At 38.1% G+C, this 25,578-nt stretch overlaps 1 protein-coding gene across 5 annotated transcripts; it reads right to left on the bottom strand.

The window, feature by feature from the left end:
• Window positions 1-3,080: 3,080 nt before the first annotated feature.
• Window positions 3,081-24,733, bottom strand: fubp3 (far upstream element (FUSE) binding protein 3). Of its 5 annotated transcripts, none has more exons than XM_044096194.1 (19): window positions 24,539-24,733; window positions 16,345-16,456; window positions 15,170-15,203; window positions 14,822-14,871; window positions 14,658-14,729; window positions 13,607-13,664; window positions 13,307-13,469; window positions 12,155-12,253; window positions 11,897-12,001; window positions 11,714-11,816; window positions 11,460-11,560; window positions 10,636-10,762; window positions 6,299-6,459; window positions 5,936-6,009; window positions 5,288-5,364; window positions 4,915-4,971; window positions 4,655-4,705; window positions 4,421-4,548; window positions 3,081-3,236 (listed from the first exon to the last, which is right to left on the bottom strand). In XM_044096194.1, exons 1-19 carry the CDS (start codon window positions 24,638-24,640, stop codon window positions 3,228-3,230), a joined length of 1,683 nt encoding a protein of 560 aa, XP_043952129.1. In that variant the 5' UTR covers window positions 24,641-24,733; the 3' UTR covers window positions 3,081-3,227. The 5 variants fall into 5 exon arrangements, with proteins under 5 accessions (XP_043952129.1, XP_043952130.1, XP_043952131.1 ...); XM_044096195.1 differs by having other exon boundaries at window positions 15,170-15,200; window positions 24,539-24,689; XM_044096196.1 differs by lacking the exon at window positions 4,915-4,971 and having other exon boundaries at window positions 4,655-4,708; window positions 24,539-24,689.
• Window positions 24,734-25,578: the final 845 nt, after the last annotated feature.

The raw sequence follows: 25,578 nt of genomic DNA, 5'->3' as shown, positions 1-25,578 counted from the left end.
TTTTGTTTAATACAGTTTGACAGATTTTAAAATCTTCTACTTCTCATTTAAATACACAAATCACTTTTTTTTTTTAAGTTGAAAAGAATAAAATGCATTTGGAAGGCAGGTAGTGGAGAAAGTCCTTCATTTTTAAAGTGCAACCAAAAAAAAAAAAAAAAGAAATCTCTTAAAATGTAATGATAAAAACAATCTTGGTAGTTAACTTTTATTTCCAGCTCGGTTTAACCTATATAAATGCTTTTTTTTTTTTTTTTAAATGGCCAATATGTATCCTCTTAGCTTTGGCCATATGTTTGTTTTATGTAAAGCTGAGACAACATTTTCAAACATGATAGGAAAAAAAATAATCCAATTCCTCCAGCTTTTGATGAATGATAAAATATTTTATAATTGCAAAAAAGTACCCATCTAAAGACTGACAAGCTGTCCATAGTGAACCCATGACTGGTGGAGACAAGCACCAGTCTCTCTCACACTATATTTCCAAAATAACACTGGTCCTTTGAAATACAGCAGAGGCAAGTTTGTATCATTAAAACTAGTTTGTATCATAAAAACTTTCTGGCATCTGGTCATATCAGGCGCTACCAAACCTCCATCCATTCATTCATTTCAACTCTTCCCATTTAATCACCTGAGTAAATTCAACCACTACTGTCCCCAAATCCAGAATCCCAAAATAAACCATGAAGTCCAGAGCGTGTCCAAGAACGTCCCGCAGCGTCGATAAGCGCGCCTCTCACACCCTCCGCTACATGAAACGGCTAAAATAAGAAGACTGCCACAAAAGACCAGCAGGAATGATGTGTCCACGGGGACGACACGTCCAAGAGGAAAGTGGGGATCAAAACCGAGAGGTCGGATTTGAAAACAGCTGCACGGCTTCAAAGCAAGGGGGCCGGTGCAGGGCCACTGTGGCAGGAGCCACCCTGCTGAGGGCAAAGATGTGCAGTGACAGAAGAAGAGGAGGAGGAGGAGGAGTGGACAGAACCCTGAGGGACGAAGCTCTGCTGGCTGAGGAACAGTTAACTCGAACGAAGGGAGAACGGATGGAGGAAGCGGACGGGGACATGAACGTGCCGGAAGGTTGCAGCTGGAAAATTAAAGTGGATTTTGACCGTTTCAAAAGTGAAGATATGGATGTCGAGAGCAGGAATGCAAAAACACTAAAGCCAAAGCCAAGGAATGCCGAAAACGAAAAGAAAAACAAATTTAAACTTTCAATTCCTTTTAGCGTTTTAAAATGGACAAATCTTCACACGAAACACTTCCAACTTTCACCCGTGGCGATGTCGCCTGATTAAAAACACGTTTAAACTTCAGTGTGCAGCAGTGGGAATGTGTTGCAGCAACTGTCACAACAACAGCATCAACCGACCACAAGAGAGGCTTGCGGAAAATTTATTTGAATTTGAGAACTGGCAGTAGACTATAGAAAATATATATTTTCTGCTTATAAAACATGAAAACATACATTTGGCCTATATAGATATTCTCTAAATTGCATCTGTTATTACACACAATAGAGCTCTCAGATAGTTTCAACACTTTAGTAGCAGAATACAACAAAAGACATCCAAATGTTTGTAATATTCATCTAACAGAAAAATCAGCTTCAACAGTACACATAAAGGTAGTCTGGATGTTTGTTTTTTTTGTTTGTTTTTTTTAATACATGGTTAACTGTACACACAAGGAGAAAATAAACACCATAATTATTAGACATTTTTGAAATTATATATCCCTTTTCATTAAGAAATGACATTAATACCAGAATCATTCTCCATAAGGATGCATCATTTATATTAGATCACACAAAGAAATAAAAAATTAATTAAAATTAGCATTGGACTGAGTCCAACGTCCCACTGAGTCTACAGCCAGGGCTCAGTGGGACGCTGGCGAACTGGGAGGTACCAAATAAGACAAAGTTGTTATTTTTTTTTTTTTAATTATCATAATACTTAAAATAAGTAACTTTAAAAAAAAATACTACATTAATTATTACACAAGTACGAATTGCAGCAGCTTAGCAGTCTTGAATAGTTCAGGTACAGAGTATACACAAAAATAAATCTACCACGTCTTGTTTTTCTTCAGAACAAGATGCAACATCCAATTTCAAATCACACATTCACAATCTTTGAACATTTTCAGTATGAAAACAGAACAGAAAAAAAAAAAAGAGGGACAACCTTCCTGCAACACAGATATCACAGGAACAACAATTTTATAAGTGTAAATACATATATATATATGAAACATATATATCTTAAATTAACAGTCAAATATATGAGCATATATACATCGTTTTACAAGGTAGTAAAGGCAAAAACGCTATTTGCAACATCCCCCTAAATCCTATCATTTCAGATCAATGTAATAAATTATCCATGACATCTCCATTTCAAAGTAAGAAAAAAACAAAACAAATCATCTTAAAACTACAAGTTAAAAGTCTGTCAAAACATTAGAGAACCCATCTTTGTTTCAAAAGTGAAATAAGATATTGCACCTTTTTTTTTATACCAGAGAACAATAAAATGACAATGAAAAACAGCATACAATGCACAAGAGGAATTATATTAGAACCACTGCCACTGGCGGACATCAATTCTTGTTTTGAACCTTGTAACAAAAATAAATTTCCTGTAACAAAACATCACAGTTTCATTTCACTTAATTATGTAAAAAGGAACAAAAAAAATTTAAGAAAAAAAAAAGAAAAGCATTTTAAACACTCTTTAAACATTTGACATATGACAAAAGCCGTATTCAAGACTGCTAAGCACAGTAATCATGGTTTTACATAACTAGAAAAAATAGATTATATATATTGCCTTTTGAAATGTTACAACTTGTGGGTTCATTTTGGCGATTACAATCTGAGTCAAGACAGGAAAATATAAGCAAGGGAAAAAAACAAAAAAAAACAACCCAAAACAGCTCTCTCATGTCCAAAAAGGGATCCCATCTATCCAAAACAACAGTGTACATAAGCATTTAGTAACAAATAAATGTTCCTGATTTTTAGAAATATTATTTAATCATACAAGTCATTCTACAGCTAGTGTTTCTCGCTAAGAAAAAAAAAAAAAAAAAAAAATCTTCAAGGCGTTGTAAATCTATAACCCCCTCTGTTAAAAAAAAACCAAAAACCAAAAAAAGGGCTTGGGGGTTGTTTTCATCCGTTCACCGATTCAAGTCCAACATGGGCGTCTTCTCTAGTGATCCTGCAAAATAGAAACATAGTGTTAATGTTTCAGTTTAAAGATATTTTGCATGTATAAACATCAGACACCCAGATATTAAGACAATCTGTTACAAACACCTTTTCCTTCACAATAATCTTTCTTTAAATTCAGCTGAACACTTTATGTTTTCAGCAAGTTAAGATTAGAGAATTAACATTTTTTTATGATAGGTCAGGGAGGAAATGTTACCCATCGACCCCAGAACAAAGGCAGAAGGACCTTGTGAAGACGCTGGCTGGAGATGGTCAGTGTTACTGTCCAGATAAAGTGAGTCTTGTGCTGACATGGGCTGAAAAGCCACGCAAAGAGGAAGAAGCCAATCTCAAGACAGAGGAAAGTTTGCACATTCAGTTTGAGGATAAAGACGTTAGCTTTTTGGAGACATGCACTGTGGTCAGACGAAACCAAGATTGAAGTTTCTGGTCATGATCATCATTCAGTTTGGAGACAAAAAAAGAAAAAAAAAAGAAAAGCAGAATCTCACAACCAGGGAAGATTATCTCAAATATGGATTGCAGGAGTGGAAGCTTCACTATTGATGCAGTAAACAAAATAGTCAGCAAAAAAGAGAGAGGAACATTTTGTGGAAATATTTTTGGTAAGATCTGATACAGTCACCAAGAAGTTAAAGCTTGGAACAACATGGGTCTCCCAAATGAACAATAAGTGAAAGTCCGCCTCTATATTAGTTACAAAGTGGGTTAAGGTCACCAAGGTCTAGTTTAGCAGAGGTCATCACAAAGTCTTGATCTAATTAGCATTTCTGTCAGGAGGAATGAGACAAAATTCAATAAGACTATTGTGAGACTCTTGTAGAAGGATATTTAAAACGTTTCACCCAAGTCAGAGTTTAAAAACCGGATTCTGTTGAATCCTAAGGAAGCTTGATTACATCTCTACATTTGAAGAAATGTATTTATTTTGTAGAATAATTCTCCTCTCAACTATTTGTTTTTTTTTAATGAAAATGTTAGGCTGATTTATATATTTGACCAGCAGCTGATTGCAATTTTGACTGAATAAGGTTTTAACTTCAAAGATTGTAACACAATAAAAGAGAAGATGTGCAACCCTAAAATGAGGTGGCAGATTTGGACCATGAGAAATTACAAGATGATCTGCATCTGTTAGAAACGTCTGAGTCATGTGGATGAGTGGATCACCTGAAGGCCTGGGGCTGGTGTCTGCTGAGCGCCCTGGTTGAAGAAGGCCATTGGCTGTCTGTAGAAGTCAACCCAGGCGTTGTACTCGGGATTAGAAGTCTGCTGAGATCCAGGACCTGTTGTCTGGCCTTAAAAATTAGAACATAGAAACAAAACCAAAAAGAATTAGAAACAATTTTTTTTTTTCCAATCATGAATTTTGTAAGTTAAAGAAAAGATCACCAGAAGACTTACCCCAGGTTTTGTTATATTCTGGAGCGGTGCTCTGTGGTTGATTTTGCTGACCTGCTGGGAGCAAACAGCAACTTAATGCATTTCATTTGATTAAATTCTGATTTTTAAAATTTTATTTTTATTTTTTTTACAAAGTTTTGACCAAATTAAACTAAAAATAGATATATTTTAATCAAGACTGAACCAAACATGAGCTAAAACATGTTTGGCGTCAGAAAGCAGCTTGTGCTAGTTGGAAAATATTCCTGAGCGACACTCGCCTAGCTTTTTATAATACTGCTCCCAGTCCATCTGGCCCGTCTGGGATCCATTGTGACCTGAAACCAGACACAGATAACACGTCCAGATTTACTGAGAGCGGGGTTTGGCTTTCTCTGCTCCCATCTAACAACTCTGATTCCTAATGAACTCCAGTGGCAGCACCTGCAAAAATCTGTCCGTACAGGAAGTGCGCGGTCAGCCACAGGGAATGTTCTGCAGGCTGCCAACTATTTGAACCCACTACAGCAGCAGGGAGCTTGAGAAACTACCCACTTTGACTTAAACTGTGGTAATTTCTTTAGAGCAGTCCTAGTTTGTGATTTGGGCACATCTATAGTTAAAAATGTCCACCACTCCTTTGGAGATGCTTACTGTGGTCCTGCTGGCCCTGAGGCTGCCATATCTGAAATGTTGTGCCCCATCCTCCAGACATGAACATCTGAGGTCCACTGGAAGGAAAAACAAACATGAGAGAATCAGTCCTCATTTTATTTAGAAAAACTGGTTTTACCCTCGAACATTTTCAAATTGTGGAAAATCAGCCACAAACTGCAACACTCTCTTCATGTATTAAAGTAGTGCAGAAGAAATGCTCGTTTTCTTCTTGTTTTTAAAACCAAAAAACTTTGTGCTGTAATACTTTTTAAGATGAAAAAAACAAACAAAAAAAAAAACAACAAGAGTTTGCTGAGGTCACATTACCAAAATCAAACAAAATTGATATACTTTTTTTTAAATGTTTGTCCAGTAGCCCAGTCAATTGATACAAAAGTTGTCTGATTTGTCTGATCTCTGGAAACATTTATTAATATTTTTAAAACAAAAATTTTTGCTACACAAACGTTTGACACCAATTCCGTTTGATTTGAGGAAGACAACAGGTTCTTCCTGCACTAATTTATGTTGGTCTATCACAGAATATCCCACAACTAGACATTGTATCTAGTAGCTGCGACATGAGTAAAGTTGACGAGCTTTTATGCAAGGAGCTGTATTGAAATGTGAGGAGTTGGGCCTTACTGTTGAGGAGGAGTAGTTGGGCCTTGGTTGTAAGGACTCATCCCAAAGTTGCTGTTGCTGCCGATCCCCGGGCCCTGAAGACGACCAGGAAAAGCAGAGGCGAGAGTGAGAGACCACACTTGTGTTTAAAGGGAGCCAACAGGCAAGGTCAGAGGGCAGGGGCGAGCGCTGATGCACTCCATTAAGTCCATTTGATGGATTCTTCATGTTTAACCTCTGGTGACATCCTGCTGGCCACTAGGAACACAGAAGCCCAGCTCACCCAGGCAATGACATGTGTGCTCATGAATATCAGATCAGACAATAGGAGTTGGGAGAGGGGAAAGGGGGGGGCGCAGTGAGTGCCGGGGACAGACCACCTACCCCAATTCTCTCATCGATCAGCTGACGGGCTTTTTCCAACTGCTGAGCGGTGCCTCGGATGGAGAAGATGCGGACATTGGGGTCAGTGTTGGGCGGCGGGTTTCTCTGCAGCTCCACATGGGCACGAGACTGCTCTTTGATGTTTTTGATGGTTTCTCCACCTGAAATGTCGATAACGAGCTGTAATAAATGTCCTCCCCTCGAGTCAACTGGAGACGTTGTGGGGCGCAAAGCCACTCATGACTGAACGTTAAAAGAGCCGATAAAGATCCCAGACGGCTCATCTTCATCGTCTACCATTTTCATAACATGCACCCAGTGACTTGTGATGAATGTGATCAAGATGATAATCAGCTTTCTATTCATCCTCAATGCCAATCTGAAGGGGACAAAATAAAGTAGTAAAGCAAACCAGTTTAATTTGATCAAAATGGAAGAAAAAAAATTTTGAGCACCAGTTAGTGATTTAGGGAACAAAATCTACAGAGTTTACAGAGCAGAAGCAGTTTTTGCTGACCCTAACCCGCACAGCATTCTGGGGGATGAAGGCAGAGGAAAGGCTTTTGTCACTCAACCTCTCACAGCCAGCTCACCAAGGTTGGTGGCATCAACTAGCTCACTCTTTGGTTACCTAGCAACAACCTATTGAGAAACTTGCAAAGCACTTTCAGGTTTTGTCACTGTTCCTCATAAGTACTTACAAATAAAATAAATAAATAAATAAAAAAATAAAAAAAATCATGCAGTGAAAAGAGAAAATGAATACCACAGCTCATGAGAAAACTATCAATAATTTATCGACCAATCTGAAATGCCTACATTGTGATAGGTTTTTTTCAGCCATGTTGATATCGACCAGACCTAATATGAAGTAATGACAATAGAAAAATCGCTATTTTTTTTTTTATTTCTGTCACTTTGGTTCACTTTTTCCTCATTCAGATCCCATAAGAACCCAGCTAAAAACCTGTGTGTTTTCAATTGCCACATGGCCAGCAGTGTCTGAAAGAAATTTGCTTAACATCTGACAGAAACGTCAACGGTCTGCTGCATCTTATTTTCAGGGTGCGAACAATTTGGGTTGAACTTCTTCCCAGTGTAAACTCACCTCATTGAAATCCCGGTCTACCTTTAGAAAACCCCGGCATGCGTCTCACAACTCATCTACCATTCTCTGCTAACATCCATGCAAATCAGGAAACAAAAGACAACATCTCCTGCACCCCCACCACCCCTCGCTCTCGCATCAGATGCCAGCTTCCCGACGTGTGGGAAGAGCAGTCACACCAGCGGGGAGAGATGAAACGTAGCTGGCAGGAGAAAAAGACAAAATTGAAGCGTATCCTCCTCTGGGGACGTCGCTTGTCTCTCACTTTTTTCCACCATTCTTGACTTCGTGTTCTCCTGTGGGAGGCGAGAGGGAGCGAGGGAGGGCGCTTCCCGGGGCCGTCCCAACATCAATTACACATTTGTTCACTTGTGGCTGACACACTGATGGCCCTGACTGACCCCTGAATGAAAACCCTCATCTCAGTCCTCTCCTATGGTAGCTTTCTCCTCGCAGCCAACAGACTGCACATGGGCCATTAAGCCATTGTCAACCAAATGAAACTTCTGCCTTAATGAAGCCATTATGATCTCTTCTGGTCAGACAGGAGAGAGCAATGAAGACCCCGACTATTCATTTCATGGACTGGGCTGTAGAGCAGACAGATAATACGGGCCTTATTAATGAGACTGGTTTAGTGAGCAGCAGAAAGGGAGGGGATATAAAAGAGCAACTGGTGGCAGCATTCAGCGGCAAAGCTGGGGAACTGGTTAGCTGCTGGTCTGGAAATAAAAAAAAAACTTTCTGCACTGCAGGACAAAACCATCACATGTGACACTTCTCTAGTCAGTTTCATCTCAAGCTCTAAATATTTATACTTACTTAAAAGTAGCTCTTTGGATACATTGCTGTCTCCTGGTTTTAGCTAGCATGTGTTAAATGTGTGAAATATAACCTATTTGTGAATTTACTTTTTGAAATCGATGTTATACAATATTAGCGGCAGAAATTGTAAAATATGGAGTCAGAAGAATGCTATGACTTAAACTATTAATAGAGATGCACCGGTAAATGCATTACATCCTAAATGCACAAAGGAGCATAATCACGGATCCTTTCTCCCAGCAGATGTTAGACTATTAAACCATCACAGCTCCCAACAAACTCTGTAAGTGTTAATATGTCTGCTGGCATTCGCACAATTAGCACTGTTTTTATTCATTTTTAACAACATTTCTGGTGTTACTGCACAACTCCTTTTACACCGTGTTGTAAATAGTGTCTTGTGTATATTTTTAAGTTTAATACACATGCACATTATGTCAATGAAAATAAAGTCATTCTACTCAGTTGCACATCCCTTGGATTGTGACAAAGATTTTATCTTTGTAGTTTTTTATTACTATTATGTGTGACACAATAGTGTGTCTGTGGGACAATAAAAGCCATTTATATAAGACTTTTACTAGATAAATAACTATTCACTCCCCTTTTACTAATATGGATTATGACCATGATTTTATAAACTTTGAAATAAAGATGCATATTTTTTTAGTATTTCTCAAAGAAAATCAACTATCCAGTTCTGATGAATGAGAACAAACTTGCTCCTGTGCATGATGATCAAATGAAATGGGTGGCAAGACAGAAGGAAGAAATCAGAGGAAACATTGAGAGAAAGAAAGAAATGGACAAAAGGCAGAAAAAAAAAGAATCGAGATGGAAAGAAGAATATATAAAATGACAAGGGACGAGGACAGGAAAGACGAGAACAAAGAGAAAGGAAATAACAAATGCTGACAAACTCCTAAGAAAGAAAAAAAAAAAAAGAAGGACATACAGGAGAGAGCAAGGAGGGAAAAAGGAAAACAAGAAAAGAAAAGAAATTAGAAAGACAAGAGACAAGGGGAAAAAAAAGGGAGGACAAAAGAATAAATAAAACAGGAAATAGAAGTCTGGAAATACAATTGTTTCCATGCTCTGTGGAATACTGAAATCTAATCCAATACTTTTCCCAGACTGATTAGGAACTCTGTTGTTAGCACTGAATAAAGCATTAATAAACAAAGGCCAGCTGGGCTTTCTGATTGAAACATAATTAGTGTTTCACAATAAAAGCCTTTGAGACTTATGAATGTATTATTACTGAACTTCAATGCGCCAAAGAATCATCCAGCAATGAGGCATTGAAATGTTGCAAAATTAAAATTTTCAGTCTCACTTTTGACCAAAACTGAAGATGTTTTATTGGGGGGGGGAGAAACATCTGTATGTAAGTGGAAAGTTGCTTAGCACTCACTGAATTCAGGGTTATTATAAAGTCTGAGCAGATTGGTGGGTGGCAGGATTTATCAAGCTCTCTGTGACATGGTGTGCGTGTGTGTGTGAGCGAGAGTGTATGAGGTCAAAAGCGAGGGGCAACAGGCTGCATATGGCATCGTAAAGATATTAATCACCGCACCCTTTAAGGGGTGGCTGACAGCACCCAGACCCACCGCCATCTCCACCATATTGCCTCACTTCATATGCTAATGTGGGGAGCGGGGGACGCACCGCCCAGGTTTATTTGTTTCCCTCGCCCCACTACAAGCACAAAAGCCACTTGACATTTCTATTGCCATGTTTTTATCTTAGGTAAAGAGGCCCCCCGTCCGCACCGCCCACCGCTGCACGCACACACACACTGAGCCAACACGCATGCCACCATGCAACACACATGCACACACAGCTCCTTCCAATGCAGTGGTCAATGACTTTTAAATAGCTGCCAATAGAGTGGGCATGAATAGCCAATAAGCTAATTCCTCCTATTCAATCCCTCGCTGCACTCTATTGGACTGAAAGGCCCTCATTAGATGCCAGGCAGCCTTCCACATGATTGAGGGCTGTTATTATGCACCTTTAACAATTAATGTCACATTACACGCATTATCCCCATCATTAAGCCCTTAGTGAAGCCAATGAATACCACTTGTGCTATATACATGAGCGCAAGAGGGGGGGGATAGAAGGGTGGTCACCCTCACCTCCAGGTCTTCTCATCAGTTTTACGAAGTCACCCAACAGCAAACGGCGTTCAGTTATTGAAAAACAAGCAGTTATCTCCTCACTTTTCAGATGCTTTGCTTTAGAAGCTTCTTATTCTGTTTCAGGAATTCAGGAAGTGCCACTATTCTGAACATCGATCTGCGCTAAATCTTTTTGTGCTTTATGCACGTAAATAAGTCTGGGATGTACATGTGAAGCATGCTTAAAGCTGTTTACCGAGGAGCACCAACATGTTCTTTACCTTTGCCAATCACCAGCCCACACTTATCAGCAGGTACGGCATATGTCACCTCCTGCAGGCCTCCAGCTCCTCCCATGTTACAGTCGCTGCGCCCTCGGCGGCCCATTATCCCAAATCCGTCCCGCTCCTATTGGGAGGCAAACGGGAAAACACAATGAGGGCCGAAACGATGACAAATAATCACAGAAGTCTTCGATCAGGAATTTTCATCCGTTTCCAGTCACCGATGAAGATATTGGACTGCTATTCATAGACTGCTCTTTTAAAAGTGTCTTGAAGAGGTATTAACACCCTTGATTTTGCACTATTAATGCAGAAACATCAATATGTTTTTTGGATTTCCTTCAGACAAAAATACAAAGTTGCAAATAATTGTGAAGTGAAAGAAAAATGATGCACATTGTTCAGATGTTTTTGCCAATAAAAGTCTTGAAATGCATAGTAACTGCACTTTTGGGTATGTCTCTTCCAGCTTTGTAGTTTTTGAAACTTGATTTTTTTTTCTCCCAAAAAAGTTTAATCTCCATAATTTTTTTTACACAGATTGAATTGGAAGAATCTGAATCTCATTTTTCATATCAGGCCAAAGAATGACTGTTTGACTTAGGTCTGGGCTTTGAGTAGGCCCTTCTAACACAGACTAACAAGTTTTCAAAGAAAGAGGGTTGAATTTGGCGCATAAATCAAGATGTATAACCTCTAAAATGAGCCCTGAAACTTACTTTCTTCAGGTTTAGTAGGAGTAAAAGGTGGAATCTCTTTTTCTTCAAACTCTTAATAGTTTTATGTTCAACTGCTTTGAGATAAAGACAGAGAAAGCAAACCTGAGCGGTCTGGACCAACTCGTTGATGAGGTGGGCAGCATGATGGCAGTGGTCGGGCTGGCCCATCACCTGAGCAACGCGGTCAGGACTGACTCCGTCATCTAAACATAAAACAAAAACACAGATTTAAGACCACGCCTAATAACATAGCTGCAGAGGTTAAAAACTATTTCATGTGATTTTTTTTGTAGCAAAAAAAAGAAAAGAAAAAAAGTTTAAAAATTAAGATTTCTTTGATCACTCTTTGGGCTGACCTTGTTTGAACTGAATCCTAACACCAGCATCATTCTGAATCTTCTTGATCATTTCTCCGTTTCTGCCAATGATGATGCCAACAGCAAATCTGGGCACAACCACCTAAAAAACAAGAACAATTCAGAAGAGGTGGGGGAAAAAAAAAGAAAAAACTGGAAAACTGCTGATGGATAAAGTCTTACATCCAGACTGCTTCCACCCATTTTGGACCCAAAGTCCAGCCTGCCTGCCCTGAAGTCTCCTTGGTCTTTGTCTCGAATGAGCTTCACCACAAGTTCGCGTGCTTGCTATAAAAATAGATGTATATGAAAACAAAATATATTTTAATACAAATGATACGAGTCAACTGAATATTGCCTAAAATGCACGTGGTAGGCATAACGTGTAAACTAAACAAACAGGAAAGACTTTAGCCCACCGTGATCTCCTCTGTGTCTGACCTGCACTTTGTGGGGATCCCCAGTGATTCTGAGGGGCTTGTCCGCTCCAGTGGGCATGGGGTCATCTTGAATCATTATCATCTGGACTCCTGTTCTCTCCTGCAGGGGTAAAAATAATAATAATAAAAAAAAAAACTACCACAGTTATATAGGGCACAAAACACCAGTTATAGCAAGAAAATTCTAAAGTGCAACATGTTTTCTCCCCTCAGTTATTTGAACATTTGAAACGGGGGCAAACATGGTGGGATGTTTTTAAAACTGACCCACAAATGTACACCAAGTCGAATGCAAAATAAACCATTGAACAATTGACAAAATCAAGACAAAAACAAACAAACAAAAAAAAAAAACAACAACTAGGATTGAAGGATGTTTAATGTGTAAACTGCAAGAAATGAGCTGAAGAAAATATGATCCGGAAAATACTGAACTAGAACTTTCCCAAGAATGTTACACACTGCATGGAAACACAAATGATCAAAACAGTAAAGTAACTTAAATAGTGTCAAGACAAGACAGGTGGGCAGTATTTTCCTTTTAATAGAATGGTGTCTGAAGCTTTTTACTCCTTAAGAAATCAGGCAAAATTAGGATCATAAAAGATGATTAACTAGGCCAAAAAGATCAAGGTCTTTGGACTGGACTGCATCTCACATTTCTTATCAAATGATTACATTTTAGTAGTTCGAAAGCTGATTTCAATGAAAACGATTCAAGGTCGATGTTGATAATTTGATTTTATCAAGCACATTAAATCAGCCAGATATGAAATGACGCAGTTTTCTCGTAATAAACTCAGAGGGTGACTAGAATGTCTTTCCAGATCATACATTAAGTATATTACAACTAAAACCTCTGTCCTGTTTTGATGCCTGTAAATCCATCTAAATAGCACCTTCCTTAATATAATTCAAGTGAAAATCTCATAGAACAAATAAACTTTGATACATAAGAATCATTTTTTTCTCTGTTTCAATGACTTTCAGCACAATTTATAATTTGAGTATTGTTTTGAGTATTTAACTGTTGCATTTCAACAAAATGTTCAGAAAATAGTTTGCATCCACTGCAGCCTTTGGAAAGAAAATTGGGAATTGGCCAAAATTGATTATGTTGACGTGCTGTAAGAGGCACAGATTATCAGCAGACCTGCAGTTGTTTGATGGTCTCTCCTCCCTTGCCGATGACCAGGCCGACTTTGTTGGCCGGGATAAGGATCTGCTGAATGGAGCTGTTTCCATCCATGTCATTGTGGAAGCCGGGACCATACCGACACTGCTCCACAATCTCACTCAGCAGCCGCTTTGCCTGCCTGCACGGCGGAAAAACAAGACTGCTTAGAACGTTAAGAAGAAAAACCAGCTGAGCCACCATGTTCGGCATCAACAGGTTTGACTTCTTTCCCAACAATGATTTATAGATTTTTCTTTAATCTGCATTCAGACTCACTCGATGTTCTCCGGGCTACCGGTCAGAGTGCAGGGTCTGTCCAACATGCCACCACTGTCTACAATAAGAGAGAGAAAAAATAAAGAAATTGCAAATCATTCTCACCTACAATAATGTGTGGTCAACAGCATATTGTACAGTAAAAACCTGGAAATTGCTTTCCATGACCTGAAAAATTAAAAGGTACCATTAAGAAATGCAACTCAATCTGTCAGGAACAGATCGGTTTTCATGTTGCTATTCATTCGCTTTAACAGTGCTCACATTTTCCAACTGTGTAAAGCATCATGTGATTAAGTACCTGGAGTCGTGCTCAGCCCATAGGTCATAATATTGGGAGCGAAGAATGAGCAAAGATGAGATTTGAACATAATTTTCAACAAATACCAGTAAAACTTTTTGTTTCAATATTTAGCATAAATGTTTCACAATTTAATATGCATTTTAAAAAAAAACAAACAAAAAAAAAAAAACTTTAATCTTTATGGAAAACTTCAGTTTTGGTTCAACATCTCAAACAAGTGCAAAGGAGCTTATTCAAGAAAGCCAAGTGATTTGAATGACATTTACTTGCAATATTCAGAAATAGTATTAAAATGACCCTAATGCTGATATTGTGTGTCTCTAGTTTTCACATTTAAAACTTTACAGTTAAGACTGATTTAATAAATCTCTATTCAATAAATAATTTGCCACAACAGGTTGTATCAGATCCAAGTTCATTTTATTTTGCACAGGATCTGCTGAATGGACATTCTGGGGAGATCCCACATTTATTTAACTAAAACTAACTCTACTCATTCTTTCTCTAGATGGTTAAAGTAAAAGAGTTAACTTATGAGTGAAAGGTAGAAATATGACATTACATTACTTCCCAATCGTCCTTATGCCTTTTGGGGGCATTTCAACCTCTTTTTATCAGATGTTTGTTCATGGCAGGGTGAGGTGCTTTTAATCTCGTAAAACATTTTGTGTTGAATAAAATTGAAACAAAAGGTTATGAACAAACAAACTGCGTTGTCTTTCCACTTTAGACTCTTATTAGGCATACCTGAGGCAATCTGGATCTTGCAACCTGATTCCTGCTGTATTCTTGAAATCTGCTCTCCTCCTTTTCCAATAACTATAATAAGAAAGGAAATTGTGAGCCTTTCTGAATGTATACAAATAACTCATTTGTTACAACATATTAAGTTTAAATGGAGGTTTACTTACTGAATCCAACCATCTTATCAGGCACTTTAAAGTCTTCTGTTGCAAAAGCCCTGAAACCCGAACAAAAAGCACGATTACAGCTCAACTCAAAATATTTTACATGTTGGTCCAGCCGACTAGTTGCATTTCACAACCTTCATGATTCCTGTTTTAAAACATCTCATTGCTCAGTTTTTGACAAGATCATGGTTAAAATTACTCTTAAGTTTCAGAATAAGTTTACTATTAAACATAAAAACCCTTGAATAAACATTATGATTTCCATTTTGTATTTTGTCAAGGCATGGCCAATGAATAAAGCTAAGATGCATCACCATTACTTAAAGCAACCAAGAGATTTTTGCTCACCTTTGATGTACCAACGCACCAAGATGGTTTCCTACTGAGGGAAGAGGGGAAAAAGGTCAACTTAAATGTGTGAAATATGCCAATAGGAGCAAAAGCGATAAAGCAAGCAATATCTGAAAAATGTATTCAATGCTGGGGGGGAAAAAAAAGGGAGCAGATGTTTGTGAAGCTGCCAATCCTACAAGTCTGTATCTGACCCACAGCAGGGAGCTTTCAGCGGCAGGGAAATAAGACCTGGAGGTGCATGAATGAGCGTTTCAATCAGAGGCTCTCTGAAAGAGAGGCAGCAGCCGGGTCAGTGACTGCTGGTCCCGAATTGAATTTTTGACAGGTAGAATCAAGCAAGGGTCCTGCAGGGTCACCGGAGGATGTTCAGCCACAGATGTGAAAACCTGAACTGATATCTTTACGGGTTCAATCAATTTTATGGCTGTTTGCGCTGATTTCACTTCTTCTGGAAAAAGCGCCGGGGTTAAAGCTCGAGAACAGAACAGCTATGAATACAAAAAAGGGGAGTGCAAACTTTATACAAGGATAGAAAAAAAAAAAAAGAAAAAAACTTTTGCGAGTAGTTGAATATATGTTTGAAAATTAGACACTGAAAGCCAGCAGCAGAACTAGAAAGTTTCCACGTCTGTCATTTGTCTTATACAAAAGGACAACCTTGACTAAAGAAAAGTGAGGACAAATTCCCACAAACAGCAGTGCATCCAACAAACAAACTTCAATTGCATACAATTTTCCTATTCGTGCATTCAAGGCCGAACTATCGTACAAACAACTGTGACAAGATAAGAGGAGGCTGCGGTAAATAACTAGTGTTTCCACTTTGTGAAAATGAAATGGATCAAATGTTTGTAGTGAGTGACGAAAACCACGGCAGGATGATTGTCTCCACTACGGCGCTTCGAGTATTAAGTATCTGACAAACAACATGGCTCTCACTTCAGATTATAGCCCAACTCCAACAAGCTTTGCCAGTTTCACTGCAAAGAAAAAGTACTGGCAAATAACTCATATTACATTTTTGGTGCAGATCATATGACAAAAACTCAGAAATAACAAGCGACAATATACAGCTTAAGTTTAAGCTAACTATTGAAGGAAGAAGACTCAAAGTTATCATCGTGTAAAAACAAAAGCTATAGGACATGCAGAGTTATTGTGAGGCTCACCTCCATTGTCTAGAGAACGTTTTTGGCCCCCGAAGCCATAGAGGGAGGGGTCTATGACTGGACACGAACTGTTCATGTTGGGCATCTGGTCTCCTCCCATCTTGGCTGCCATCTGGAGACAAAACAGTGGGACAGATGGAACAAGTAGCTCAATTATGTCCCAAATGTGAACTTCAGGTATTCTTAAACTAAGAAGTAATCGAGCTGGATTCAAAAACTTCACCAGAGAATCAGTGCATGACAATGAGAGTTTACTCTATCTTTAGATAAAAAGGGGAAGAAAAGGTGGATCATCAAACTACTTCTACATTTTTCCATCTCCACTTCAGCGTTTTTGGCACTCTCTCTTGATCGGCCTCAGACCTCTCTGCTATATTAAACACATAGTACCATCAAATGACTCAAATAGCTTTTTCACTATCGTAAGATGTAAAAAAAAAAAAAAAAAAAGCAAGCAAATCCATCCCAAAATCATATTTTAACACTGAGATGATTATATCTGTAACATCAAGTCAGGGTTGAATTATCTCTAGTTATGCCAATCAATATCAGATACAAAATGGGTGCACTCTGCACATCTGCACTTTTGGGTGAAGTTTGCAGCAACACTTCAGGTGACCTAGTTTTCTGTTGGGTTGCTATGAAAACACCATGAGACCAGATTATGCAGGAAAGATCGTAGCATTTCAAGATTGACACTTGTTAAACCAGCATCTTAAATCTTATTAAAATTACCATTCTTTAATATATGCATGCTAATAAGACAGATAACTAGGGCGTGCCGTGGTGGTGTAGGGGATAGCGCGACCCATGTTTGGAGGCCTCGCGTCCTCGACGCGGGTTCGACTCCCGGACCCGGCGATGTTTGCTGCATGTCTTCCCCCTTTCCTGTCAGCCTACTTTCATATAAGGGACACTAGAGCCCACAAAAGACCCCTGGATGGGTACAAAACATTATGAAAAATGGTTTTGTATAGAATCATAATGATTTTGAGCAGCAAAATGGTGATTATGACCTGCATTACAGCACATTTTAAAATGACACCACATTGGGAACGACATAAATTATGATCTGATCATAAAGAAAATAAAACAAGTTGTTTTAGAAGGTTGTTCACTGGGTTCATTTCTTCAGAAGCAGCACAAGGATTCCTTGATGCAATACCAGCAAATACCTTGTAATCAATTTAACTTTTCTTGGTGTTTTGTTAATCTTAGTCAAGAAAGTTGCACAATTTTGACAGCTTGCAGAATGAAATATTTAATTCTTTAAGTCAGAAGAGAACAAATTTATTCCTCTCCACAAACTGAAATAAATCTATAAAAGAAACTTGGAGTTTTTTTAGTTTCAAAAAGTACTTTTAATGACAAAAGTGTCTCATTGGAAAACATAATTTGCTGAAGATTGTTTTTACACCATCAAAGCCCATGCTTCTTTCTTCATCTTTTCAAAAAAATTAAAAAAAGCCTAACATAGAACCCATTTAGATGGCAAGCTTTCTACATGTTGCAACTTGCAGTATTTAATTTTTTTGCAAGAATGTTAATTTGTCCACTATAATTTTCTGATCTTTCCTTTATATTTCAAACATCCCAAAAAAAAAGTGTCATCTCTTTATATTTACTCTGCTCATGCTTCCCTGCTGATGGAAAAGTGTATAGCTCCATGCAAAAAAAGGAAAAGCACCAGGCATGCAGGTTTTTTGCATTACAAATAAAAAATGTCTTTCAGAAAATGAACCACTTGCAAATATGAAGTAGATTCTCACATCGTGCGATGATGGACATTCAAATCTTCTGTGCGAGAGCGTTTTTCTATTCCACCTTAATCTGTCACCTCTCCTTTCACACCAAAGTATAGCATTTCAGAAAATTACACTAAATTGACATGTGTGCTTGCCTGGAATGTTTTTTTCACAATATGAAAATATGCTCATGGAAATTAGAGTCTCCCATCACCTTCAGGGACGATTATCTACTTCAGAAAGCCACTGGTGGAAGAGAAGCTGCAATAGAAATAAGGAGGCATAAAAGGAAGCAGGTGTGAGGTTGTTGTTACTGCGGCGTTAGACCCATCAAGAAAATTTTAAAGCACTCTGGATTAGGTCAACACTTGTGCAATTCTTTTTAAATTAGAGTATTTGTTTGCTGTTGCCATCAGACATTTTTCCAAACACCTTGGTATGTGAGAATCTGTTTTCATAAATTTCGATGTCAAAGTGACAACTGTTGCCGCGGCATCTGTGCACGCATCGCCTGGCCTAATCAGCGTAGCTGAAGGAGCACAGGCTGAATGTTCATCCACACATATCCTGCTTTCATTTCAACACATACTTTCCTACCCATCCTTTGCAAGCTGTCATGTTTCAATTCAAAAGCTTAATTTGCTTTCCTCCTCTCTAGAGTTACAAGAAATCTCTGTTATATAAAAGTAAATGCATTTTTCTGAACCTAAATTCAAAATGCAGTGCTTTAAGAATTTAATACCTTATAACAAAGAGGAGGCATAAAATATAGCATCGTTGAGTTAAATTGTAGATTAGAAATGTATACTTTAGTTGTTCTGACTTGCAGAAATCACAACTGGAAGTTTTGTCTTACATCAGATGAATTTTGAAACAAAAATGCCTAGCTGTCCACAGCGACCACCAAGTAAATAGGTAAACATCACTTTGGTCTATAAGAGCCTCCCAAGATCATTTTCAGGGCAGTGTGCTGAACGCAAGTCTTGCGTTGGAATTCGAAGGTTTAAAAGCAAAACAAAAACAAAAAGAGGTTGTAGAAAATCTATTTTTTGTTCTTATAATACCACAACCTCGAGGGTTAAAAGTGTGACATAAAACTGATCGCTTGGGTCAGTGTTATTGGGTATGATTAGGATCCAGATGGCATCAAGTAATGACTGTGAGACACTGATTAATTTACCAGACAGACAAAATCTGGTCTTGGGCCACTGTGCTACACAGAAAGTGCAAAGGCAAGTCCCTCCAGCCCCTCTAGCTTTCCGTTTTAAATGTCACTCACTTTCGGCAGCTGTTCCTCAAGCGGAAAGATAGCTGCTGTGAGCACATCTGTGGTAACACACAACACCACACAAACAAGTATAAATAATCATACACCGTGTTCCAAATTATTATGCAAGTGATATTTTCTCAGACTTTCTTAAATGGTCAATGCAAATGATGGTCAGTATATTTTTCAAGTCATGAACTATTACAGTAAAAATTAAATTTTACTGAACAAAGCTCCCCAGGAGAACAGTATTTTTTTCAAAACTAAAAACCTCAAAATCCACTGTTCCAAATTTTTATGCACAGCAGATTTTCTAAACATTTTATGGATTATAAAGAACTGCAAACAATCATTCTTTGAATGTGCAGCATTAAGTGGTCACATGTACTAAAATCAAAAGCTATTTAAATCAAAACATCTTAACAGACAGAGTTACATGTTGACATAGAACCTTCTTTGATATCACAGCACAATTCTTGCATCCATTGAACTTGTGAGTTTGTGGAAAGTTTCTGCTTGAATTTCTTTGCAGGATGTCAGATTACCTTCCCAGAGCTGCTGTTTTGATATGAACTTCATTCCACCCTCATATCTTCTGCTTGAGGAAACTCCAAAGGTTCTCAATAGGTTTGAGGTCAGAGGAGGATGGTGACCACACCATGAGTTTCTCCCTTTTTATGCTCATAGCAGCCAATGACACAGTGGTATTCCTTACAGCATGAGATGGTGCATTGTCATGCATGAAGATGATTTTGCTACTGAAGGTACGGCTCTTCTTTTTGAACCATGAAAGAAGGTCAGAAAGTCCATATACTTTGCTGAGGTCATTGTCACACCTTCAGCGACTCTGAAGGGGCTGACCAGCTCTCTCTCTCCCCATTTCGGCCCATAAAATGACCCCTCCACCTCCTTGCTGACATCACAGCCATGTTGGGACGTGGTGGCCATCCACCACCAATCCACTACTGCATCCATCTGGACCATCCAGGGTTGCACAGCAGTCATCAGTGAACAAGTCTGTTTGAAAATTAATCTTCATGTACAGTTGGGTCCACTGCCACCGTTTCTCCTTGTGAGTTCTGGTTAGTGGAGGCCAAATGGTAGGTTAATGCACCACAAGCCTCTGGAGGAACCTCCACCTTGAAGCTCCAGAGGCACCAGCAGCTTCAAATAACTGTTTGCTGATTTGTAAGGGCATTTTAACAGCTGCTCTATTAATCTGTTGAATGCGTCTACCAGAAGCCTTCCTCATTATGCCTTTATCTGCACAAACCCATCTTTGTTCTGAATCAGCCACAAATCTCTTCACAGTACGATAACGCTTCAGTTTTTGTTAAATATCTAATGTTTTCATACCTTCTCATACAGCACTACACTATCTGATGATTTTCATCAGTGGAGATCCTTTCTCTTTCCCATATTGCTTGAAGCCTGTGGCCTGCTTAATAATGTGGAACATCCTTCTTAAGTAGATTTCCTTTAATTGAGCTCACCAGACAAACTAATCAACCAGCTCTCTGAAATTAATTATAGTGATTCACAGAGCCCTGACACACAATACCATCTATACATTTAATAGAATACAAAAAATTTTATCTTTATGACACTTAAATCCAATTTGCAAAATAATTTGGAACACGGTGTAATAACATGGTCTCCACTTCCTACTTTAGTCTTGTGCTGCATTATTGTCATATGATACAACAAAACCCAACAGAGCTCGTTTCTCTATAGCGATAGTTTCATACTTTAAAAAGAGGAGCAGAGACATGTGACCACAACTAGCACTGGTTGAATCAATAAAGAACAAACTCTGATTTTAATGGTTTCATCTTTTTTTTTTTTTTTTTTTTTTAAATCATCTTATGATGCCAACCAGGTGTTATAAGACCAGCCAGGAAGATAATTGGGACACTTTTCAGAACAAAACGGTGAATAGCAATTAAAGAAAAAAAAAGAAATTCCTAATTTGTTCAACCAAAAAATATATATTGAAAACTGTTTTTAGCATGCTATATTGCAGAACTGCATGTACCATCACCTGTGCGGCTAATAACACTGGTAAACATTATTGTGAAGCCAGACTGAAGCTGACAATTAGAAAAGAACAATGTAGTAACAGTAACCTGTAGCAACCAATCCTGCCATACTTGAATAATAAAGAAAAAATTCAGCAAAATTTCCAGAAAAACATTTTACAGAACACATCTGCTTGTTTACACTGTAAAAAATGTGTTTTATCTGTGCCAGATCTATGTTTTCATAAACAATTTATTTTAATATGGACTTTAGCCAACATCAACTTTTCAAGCTAACAGAAACACACATGAAAAATTTGCATTTTTAAAAAAAAATAAAATAACTGAACAACTGAATGATAAATTAAATTGCTCCATAAAGGATATTACCATTTATATTAAGTGCAATCTTGCCTGCTGTTTTGCCAAACAGGGAAGTGACACGTTTAATTATATGTTTTTCTAAATATGGGTTGAATTGCTCCCTTTCTATCGCTTCTGACCTAATAAAGGACGTTAAAATACTGTCATATTGTAATTAATTCCAGCTTTTTAAAACAAAACAAAAATATAAAGATTTATACATGCCCTCGTAGCTAATTCATGCAAAGTTTCTGCCAAACGAACACATGAAGAGCCCTTTGCTGCAGTTGCAGGTTAGGAACACGAGATCTTTTTTTAGTGCGGATACTTTAATTTGTTAACGCGTACACAGAAATGAAAGTTATCCTGTTCCCCACAAGCCATGCACAAGCCACACAACTGGTGGGACTTTAAGTGTGGCCACTAAATATAAAGAGCTGTAGGAGAAAGTAGAAGGCCGAGGGGAGGGTGAAATACTGTTCTGACAGCTTTAGAGCTGGTGTTACAAAGGCGTCAAAAGAAGAGCAGGTGGGGAAATTTTTTTACTTTCAATAACGTTTTGCTGAAAAGTTTAACCTTTCATTAGATTATGTTTGCAGATTGATGTACTTTTAGCAGCTCTGTTAGGGATTTCTGCACAATCTCCACAAAAAAAGGAGGTTATAAATGCCACGAGGAGGGGAGCTGAAATACAACATGGCTAAAGTCCACTTTACACATTAATAACAGCTATCATTGGTGTATCAATTCTATGCTCGAGCAAACAGTTGTATTTAACATATTTACTATGTGACCGTCTTTGACTTGTATTAGGTTTGTTACTACTAGGGAGCTTGCGGCTATCGTTTGTACTTCAAATTGTGGATTAGTGATTGCGCAACTGGAGTTGATGTTTTTTTTGGGTTTGTTTTTTTTGCCCCAGCTGGTTAAGGGCTTCAAGAACCCCTACTCTTGACTTAATGGGACAATTCCCAGAATAAAATTTGTAATCTATTTTCTTCAATCCCAATTATGAGTCACAAATTCAAGAATACTTTCTTGATCGCAAAGGAAAATTAAACAGCAAAACTTAAAGAGGATTAGAAACCTTTAAATCAGTAAAATAGACTAGGAATACCAAAAATGAACACAGGTTAAACTGCAGTCTGGTTAACCTAAAAATAAAAAAGGGAACATTTGCCATCTTGATTTTCAAATTGATTCCATTCTCTGATGCTTTTCTCTTAGAATATTAAAACATTTTATAATCATGAACATTATCTTCAGGCAAAATAAAAGATGATTACAACTTAATTAACTGGCACTTATTCTTCCCATTGAACATTTCAAAACAATAATTACAATAAAAGTGTTGTAATTACGCTAGTTTGGTCATGGCTTTCAATGTAATTTGAGGAACATAATTACCTAAAATTATATGCTTTTTAAAAATGTTGTAGCTAATTTCTAGCTTCCATGCATGGCCTAGATATACCAGTATCATAGTATTATAACTTATGGTTTCAAAACTGCAGAGATTTTTTCTGGCATACCAAAGAGAGTGACAGTTTTCTCGCACTGTTAGATCTTGACATGACACACCTTGCTGCACACTATTGTTAAGCTAGCTATAAAGAAGGTGAATTAACTTTTTCCTCGCTTACAAAAATCTCAAATATGTCTGTGGAATAATTTCACGGTGGAAACCACAAACTGACATTGTGTGGAAAGGAAAGCCACTCCACCCAACATTCCTTTTTATGGGAAAGGTGTTTTAATGCCAGTTGGCGAGCTATGTGCAGCACGCCTTTAAAGCTGATTTGAACAGGTAAAATCAACTTGTTCGCTGACATTGTCTTTACAAAGAAAGAAGTATCTGATTAGTCGTTTATGCTCCTGTAATTTCAATCAATGTATCTTCTTGTACATACAAAAATGAAATTGTTAACATAATTAATAATAGTCACATGGTGACAACTTAAACAAGAGGAGTTGTAAAATTTCAATTCCACGTGTGTGAAATTTTGCAGATAGTAACGGAAAAGTCCATGTGTGCTGAGCAGGAGTTCAGGGGAGGCTTATTTCAACAGATGACGTTACATTATATGGCCTAACTCCAACTGCTGCCAGGACATACTATCACACAAGCTAGCTGGCTAACAGCTGCTTCACAGTCCAACTCGATATTACTACATAAATAACAAACCTCCAGTTAATAATATTGATGTTTGCAGTGTTATAACGATCACATCTGAAAGGTTTACACGCGAGAACAGCGAGGGGTGCCTCTTTAGGGTCCAACATAGTCTCTTTAACTGGGGCAACAACTAGTTACACTGATGCTAACCCAGGAACCTGAACCAAACAGCTGTTCAGGCTTCGTGTCTAAATTGAATGTTGTGTTTTGTCACGTTATGGGTCAAGTTCCTGGACATTCAAGTTGGACGTATAAGTTAGCAATGAGGCTAACAGCAACTTCTGTGAGTTGACAACAGGTTGTAGACTTAACTTATTAAAGTAGCCCAAACTTTAATATTAAAACAGGCCTTCGCTTCATTCCCCGTCCAGGTATTGTGTCGTCGCTTTGACGGCTCCAACGCCGAGTTAACTGCTCGGCCGACCTCTGTAAACTTTAATCTGTCCTCTCAGCTATGCTGCCTCGGCTACTTAGTGTTAGCCTGCTAGCTCGCAGGGTGCATGAGGAGTGTTTATAGTGCTCAGTCCGGATTGCCCCGACCAAAACCCAAACCCGCACCGCTCGTAAAACACGCCGTTTGTGGTCCGTAAAGCATCGCCCTTTTGTCAGCCGGAGAGCGTTTTACCTGTCGGACCCGGCGTATCGTGTCTGCGAAGTCATCTTTCGTGCCTGACTGAGCCACCGAGGCCTGTCCCTGGATCAGCTCCGCCATCATCATCATCATCATCCGCCTCGGCAGCTGAGAGCCACACTTAGAAAAAAAAAAAAAAAGAACTGCACACGTGCCAGAGCTAAAACTTCGCGAGCGTGTAGATCTCGCGAGCTGATCGGAAAACATGAGCTTTTGGACATAATGAACCCAACCACTTTTTTTTTTTTTTTTTTTTTTTGTCAAAGTGAACAAATGTTTTACTGTACGTCATAATTGCATACTTGTTTCATTAAAAGCGTATTTTAAGAAAAGAATTTCAGCCAGTAGGTTTTTCATATAATGTCATTTTTTTACACTTTAACCCTCATAAGGTACATAAATAAACTTTACAAAATTACAGTCTACATTCCACATACATACAATACTGCACTTATTAAGCAATTAAATGATCTACTGTTTTTCTGCAGTTGCGAATAAATGCACATCTGAAAAAGTATAACAAAACATAGATAGATAGATAGATAGATAGATAGATAGATAGATAGATAGATAGATAGATAGATAGATAGATAGATAGATAGATAGATAGATAGATAGACAGACAGACAGACAGACAGACAGACAGACAGACAGACAGACAGACAGACAGACAGACAGACAGACAGACAGACAGACAGACAGACAGACAGACAGACAGATTAACTTTGGCTAAATTTTCCTCCATTTTCAATCCAGTACTTTAATCAATCCAGTTTAAGAAATGATAGCAATAATACCAATAAGATCATAAAAAGAAATTTGTTTCCTTTCCCTTTCATTGACAAATGTCCAGTGTCATGCTCTATATATTGTCTCACAGACTTGTTTAAGCAGACCTGCATGACAGTTTCATAAGATCAGTTAAAATAAAAATAAAAATAAGCAGAGAAAGTATTTTATAGTTTTGTATGTATCTAAACCTACAAAACTATAAAATATAAAACAAATAAATAAAACAAAATACATTGTTATTC

Source organism: Gambusia affinis, linkage group LG17, assembly GCF_019740435.1.
Source record: "Gambusia affinis linkage group LG17, SWU_Gaff_1.0, whole genome shotgun sequence".
Lineage (NCBI taxonomy): Eukaryota > Metazoa > Chordata > Actinopteri > Cyprinodontiformes > Poeciliidae > Gambusia > Gambusia affinis.
The sequence above is the reverse complement of the archived record's forward strand: the minus strand, read 5'-3'. Positions and strand labels throughout refer to the sequence as shown.

Excerpts from the sequence above, each read along its gene's own strand:
- fubp3 (XM_044096194.1), bottom strand. The coding sequence starts at position 24,640 with ATGATGATGATGATGATGGCGGAGCTGATCCAGGGACAGGCCTCGGTG. Across the intron at positions 13,665-14,657 it reads CAAGATCCAGATTGCCTCAG|ACAGTGGTGGCATGTTGGAC; the intron begins GTATGCCTAATA and ends CTCTTATTGTAG. Across the intron at positions 12,254-13,306 it reads AGACCATCAAACAACTGCAG|GAGAGAACAGGAGTCCAGAT; the intron begins GTCTGCTGATAA and ends TTACCCCTGCAG.